The sequence below is a fragment of the Crocodylus porosus genome, unplaced genomic scaffold (assembly GCF_001723895.1).
Source record: "Crocodylus porosus isolate Cpor-Errol unplaced genomic scaffold, CroPor_comp1, whole genome shotgun sequence".
Taxonomy (NCBI): Eukaryota; Metazoa; Chordata; order Crocodylia; family Crocodylidae; genus Crocodylus; species Crocodylus porosus.
The window spans coordinates 7721249-7727298 of record NW_017728940.1 but is presented as its reverse complement, the minus strand read 5'-3'; the positions used below and the strand labels follow the sequence as shown (position 1 = coordinate 7727298).

The following is a 6050-nucleotide window of genomic DNA, read 5'->3' as shown; positions in this document are numbered from 1 at the left end:
GGCCTGACCAGTGCCGCATAGAGCGGGAGGATCACCTCCTTGGACCTGCTTGAGATGCATCTGTGGATGCATGACAAGGTGTGGTTGGCCTTCCTGACTGTGTCCCCACACTGCCGACCTATGTTCATTTTGGCATCAATGATGACTCCAAGATCCTTTTCTGCCTCTGCACTGATGAGAAGGGAGTTCTTTAGCCTGTAGGTATAGTGCTGGTTCTTCCTCCCCAGGTGCAGCACCTTGCACTTGTCAGTGTTGAAAGCCATCCTATTCTCATCCGCCCACCCCTGTAACCTGTCTAGGTCTGATTGCAGCCCGTTCCTCCCGTCTAGCTTGCCCACATCCCCCCACATCTTAGTGTTGACAGCAAATTTGAACAGGGTGCTTTTTACCCCCTCATCCAAGTCACTGATGAAGATGTTGAACAGTGCGGGCCTGAGGACCGCACTGCCCACATCCCTCCAGGTCGAAAATGACCCATCCATCACCACTCTCTGGGTGCAGCCCGCCAGCCAGTTGGTGACCCATCTGACTGTGTAGGTGTCAACACCACAGTTCCCTAGTTTTTTAATGAGAATGGGATTAGAGACAGTATCAAAACATGCAGCTGTCAAGCAAAAGCCAGAACCCCAGTGATGACAGGCCCTTTACAAATGGCTAATTTTCAGCCTCTGAAACTGGCAGTACAAGTGCTAGGTCAGGGCAGAACTTCAACTCCCTTCCTGCCCATTATACTGAGAAACAAACATCAAGGAGGCTACCTAAAGTGGTAGGAGTTAGTCCAGGCAAAAGTCAGAACTTCAGAGAAGTGGTCTCAGGTGTGTGTATCTCTTCAAATAGCCTCTCAATTTGGAAGCTGCAGCAGACCAGGAACTTCCCTGCTCCTCTTCTTCAAGGATTGACCACAGCCAGGGCTTCCATAGAAGGATAAACCTATAGCACTTCCTAATTTCCACAGAGCAGCTTACTAATACACTGCAGTAGCAGAGGACTTGGCAGGGACAACAAGCCCAGTGATTTTTTTGGTAACAACAAATCAATATTTGAAGGAGCTTTAATCTTTGCTTTGAAAAGGACAAGGGGCTTTCTGAGCTCTGAGTAGCCTCATCTGGTCACAAGTTCTCCACCCACTTCCCTTGTTTCAATGGAAACACTGCGGTTCACTCCACATTAATTCATTTATTTAGCATATGTAGTTGTGGCATATTGCTTCAACCATCTTAAGGTGATATCATCACCATTGTGATGAACTTGAAGGCCACCAGGTAGTGTAGTAAATGGGCACATGTCAACAAGGTGGGACATGGTTTGAATTCATCCACTTCTCCACACTGTGCTTATGGGATAGTGCATTCTGTTACCATGACATATTTAGTTAGATCTAATGTGGTACAGTACAAGCTCAAATCAAATAACCCTCACAACTGAGGCCAAGATATTTGGCATGAGCCCCAACCCTCCCCTGGCAAAATGACAGAGTGGGAAACCCAAGTGCAAATGGGAAATCCAACAGTTCCTGTCCATGTCCTGCCAAGAAGAAAAAGTCAACCCAGTTACCACTGCTCGGATAAAGGGGAGGCTGGTGAGGAAACGGGAGGTGGAAGGGACAACCTGCAAAGTGAGGCCATGAGGCTAGCATACTGCCTAAATAAAATGGCCCAGAAGAGTTCCCTACTGTGGGTCTGAGAGGGGGAACTTGAGAACTGTCTAACAAATAACAATAAAGATTTTAACTTGCTCACTGCCTCTCATATCCACCAGTGGGCTGTTCAGATTCAACAGCACAGCATACTTTATAGCTGTTTTAAATATCTGTCCCTGGCAGAGTACCAACTTGGAGCAGGATGTAGCCTTTTTGCAGGCCCAGCTGTGGCAAATCTCGCAACACAGCCACCGCCCCTCCCAGCTTTGTGCCAGTTCCCTTGGAAAAATAGCACGTGAAGCTGAGAAGGAACTGGCTGGAGCATTGCCTGGAATAGGGTCTCCTCCACACATTTAAAGTAGACTCCGAAGGCAGAAATCTCCAGTCGAGCAGGGACAGCTGGATCAAAGTTGAACATCCACCTGCACTCCATTTGCCAAGCTTTGCCCAGCCAACGAAGACGCTGCGAAGTGGCTCTGCACCAGTTGGTACATCCGTTTGTTTGTAGTGAAAGATGCTCGGCCATGTCGGAACTCGACAGTGCTGACACTTTCACCAGTGTCCACTTCATCGTACTCCATCTGATGCTGGGTCTGCACGGTGGGATGAAAGTACTTGTAGTAGATGACTTTCAGCAGAAGTCCAAGAAAATAACAGACTAGGGCAGCAGGAAGCACATAGCACAGGTACAAATGCTCACCCAAAGGGGAATTGTACCAAGCCCAGAACGCAACAAGCAGTACACAGTCCACCAGAATGAAGATGTGATAGATAATACTGCGGTATATTGTCCTCCCTTTAGCCACATTAAACCAGCAGAAATACAGTATCATGCCCACAGTTGCCCTGTAAAACCACTCCAAGCCAGGGGAGTCCATGAAGTTCGTATTTTGCAGCCAGACCCAGAGAACCATCACAGCCCAAACACTCAGGACGTGCAGGGCAATGAAGTGTGGGAAAAGCGTGGCGAAGAGGGCAACTGAGAAGATGCGGGGACAGATGAGAAAAAAGTTCCACATGAAGTAGACAAAGGAGGAGAGCAGGCCCAGATTGTGTTTCTCCCGCAGGAAGCATCGCAGGGACTGGTGATAATCCAGCAGGGACCATGCCACACACAGGAAGGCAGTGCAAATCCCAAACCCTACAAACATAGTGGGAAAGAGGGTGAAGAGGGACAGGCAGGAAATCAGGCACTAGTTCAGGCTTTGGACTTCCCCTGGAGAATGTGATCAGAGACTGAAACTGGCCCCATCCCAAACAGAGTCTCTTCTCCTGGCCAGGCATCACTGTACGCAGGCCCCTCCAGTGACAAACAGAGCACAATGCCTCAAAGGGTCAGCAGAGAAGTATCCCCTACTCCCTGTCCAGCTCTCTTTTCCTGCTCTGCCAGGTAGGGAAGATGCCATCACTCTGGTCACATCGGCCATTTCTTATTCCCTTGCAGGCAAGTTGCTAACAGGAAGACAGCCTGCCCTGTGCTACTTTCTAAACGTTTCTGAGGTCCCTCTGAAATAGGAAGTGCTCAGCTCAGGGGGTGGACCTGAATTACACAGGAAATGGTACCGTGCAGAGAGGGGCTGAGAGTCGATCAGGTTCTAAGCGCTATGCCAGAGAGCCTGTTCCAGCTAGCAGTCCCACAAGGCCACATAGGCAGAGAGCTGCCAACCCACTCCCTGCCACAGACACAGGTCTGTGGGCTCAGTGCACCCCTTTTCCTACTGAATAGTGTCTGGGCTCACTACAGGGCTCTGGTACGATTCTCTTATTGCCCAACCCTTGTTAAGAGCTCTGCCTTACTGACGGGATCCTTCCCACACTGCTAGTCCCTCCCACAATCATCAGTACAGCTAGATGGGAGTAACTGGGCCTACACCAGGGGTGGGCAATTATGCCAGGGGTGTAGATATGGGAGTCCATGTGGGTGGGTGTGGGGGTTAGTGTAGGTATGGGAGTCTGAGGTGTAGTTATGGGAGTCCATGTGGGTGGGTGTGGGGGTTGGAGGTGAGGTTTGTGGGTAGGTGTGGGCCCCCTCCCACCACACACCTCCCTTCCCTTCCCTTCCCTTCCCCTCCCCTCCCCCCAGTAGCAACAGCAGCAGCAGGCCCTCACAGTACTCCTGCCCATAGCAGGCAGAGCCCCTCGTGGCATGCAGCTCCAGCCAAATCACAGGAGCTGCACATGGTGACACAGAGATAGCCCAACCGGACCCGCTGGCATGTGCCTTCAAACCAAACTGTGCTGGCTCCATGCCAGCACTCGGGGCTCCCAGCACTGCAGGCAGGCAGGAGCTGTGCACCATCAAGCCGGGCCGGGCCAACTCCATGCCTCCACACAGGGCTTCCAGCACTGTAGCGGGGAGCCACACGTGGAGGCACGGAGCCTGCCTGGCCGATGCCATGTGAACCAGGAATCACGTACCAGGCAAGTTCTGTGCCGCCATGTGCCGCTCCCCACTGGCATGCTCAAAGCCCCACGCAGAGGCACAGAGGTTGCTGGTCTGGCTCAGCCTGGCCTGATAACACATGGCTCCTGCCTGCAATGCCAGGAGCCCCAAGTGCTAGCACAGAGCCAGCTTGGTCTGGTTCAAAGGTGTGTACCAGCGGTCTGGTCTAGGCAAGCTCCATGCCACCACATGCAGCTCCTGGGATGCAGCCACAGCTGTGCACCACTGGGGACCTCTACCTTCAGCAGGCCAGGAGCACCCCGAGGCCAGGAGCACCCCCTACTACCTCTGCCCTCCACTCAGGCAAGCAGGAGCTCCCCTCCCCACTTACCACCTGTCTAGTCACGCACCATTACACTCGGTGTCGCCACACGGGGCTCCCAGATGGAGTGGAAGGTGGAAGCACCATGGAGGTGGAAGCACGGAGTCCACCCAGTCCAATGGTGCGCAACCTCTGAAAGTTCACCTCCCACCTGCTTTCAGAGTGGCAGCCCTGGGCTGGTAATAACTGTCTCTTGGAGGGACCCTATGGGCCAGACAGAATGGCCTGGCGGGCTGGATCCAGCCCACGGGCCATATTTTGCTCATGCCTGGCTTACGCTCTGGTGAAAGCATAGGGTGTTTTTCCATAGCCAGAGTCTCCTTCCTCCCAGCACAGTAGCTTCTCCATTTCACCCACAAGAACCAGCCAGAGGAGTGTCTGAGGCACAGAGCGAGAGGGCTGAAGCTATTTATTTGCCTTTCTAATCCCCAAAAGGATGAAAGATGGTTACAGGGCCCTATGGACTGATTCAATGGGGCAGGAAGAGGCAATTCACTTACAAGGCTGTTTCTTCAGCCAAAAAGTAAGACTGAAAATATTTCCACATCTCTGTCATGCATCCCCAAACCCAGAGGTCAGAGGAACCTACAGATGTCTACAGAGCTGGAGGGGCTAATGACACTCCACTGCTCAAAAGTGACAGGGGGCCCCATCCATCTCAGCAGAAGCACTGAGCAGCTTCCCTGCCCAATGCACCCCTCCCTCCCCACATCCCCAACCTGGCTGAGGCAGCTGTGAAGAGTGAGGCTTACTCCTATTTTCTTTAGAAGCAGGAGTTCAAGGGATCACACCACCATCCTGTCAGCCCATAAAGTGGGCTCTCATAAGGAAGGCCTCCCCACTCCTGCCAGCAAAGCCACTCACCTTGGAAAAGCTCTATCTTATTTGTTTGTAGAATGACGTAGAGCACAAATGTGAGCTGGGGGGCAGTCTCCAGGAAGGTCTCAAAGAGGCGCAGCATACTGATGTCATGGGACAGGAATAAGGCGTAGGCTTTGTCCTCCTCGGTAGCACCTGGCTTGCGCACTTGCCACCCGACTTTCAGTGCATGCAGACACCTGCATAGGCAACACAGTTGTGTTGGGATGGGTTGTTCTACACAGGGAAGCATTTTGGAGCAGCTCAACAGTCATCAGCCAGCTACAAGGAACTGTGGGCAAGAGGGTGCAGGGTTCCAAGATCAGCCTACTGTCAGGATGGCAGCTAAACCCAACCCATTCTGTTAGGGTAGGTTGTCATATTTAATGCTTTAAAGTTGCACCTGTTTATAGAGTGGTGAATTATACTATTGTTTAAAGTTTTCTTTTATATTTAGCTTTCTTTAATCATTACTTAAGTTCTGTATAACCTCATTGTTATCTGAGCTTTTCTGCAATATCAGCTGGCCTTGCCTCTTACAGGCAGCTTATGGCCTTGAGTTTGCTCGCATGATGTTTCTTTCATTTTCATAGTTTCATAGTTTGCAGGGTCAAAAGGGACCTGAGCAGATCATCAAGTCCAACCCCCTGCCATGGCAGGAAAGAGTACTGGGGTCAAATGACCCCAGCAAGGTGATTGTCCAGCCTTGTCTTAAAGACCCCCAGGGTAGGAGCCAGCACCACTTTGCTTAGAAGCTGGTTCCAGATCCTAGCCGCCCTGACACTGAA

General features: G+C 51.6%; 1 protein-coding gene across 1 annotated transcript in view; it reads right to left on the bottom strand.

Moving 5' to 3' along the window:
• Nucleotides 1-1156: 1156 nt before the first annotated feature.
• Nucleotides 1157-6050, bottom strand: part of XKR8 (XK related 8) — a gene marked incomplete at its 5' end in the record, with an annotated part of 9997 nt that continues 5103 nt past the window's right edge. The window contains 2 exons of the mRNA XM_019547876.1: nt 1157-2780; nt 5269-5462. Of these exons, the coding sequence (XP_019403421.1) occupies nt 2044-2780; nt 5269-5462 (931 nt within the window). The remainder of the gene's footprint in view (nt 2781-5268; nt 5463-6050) is intronic.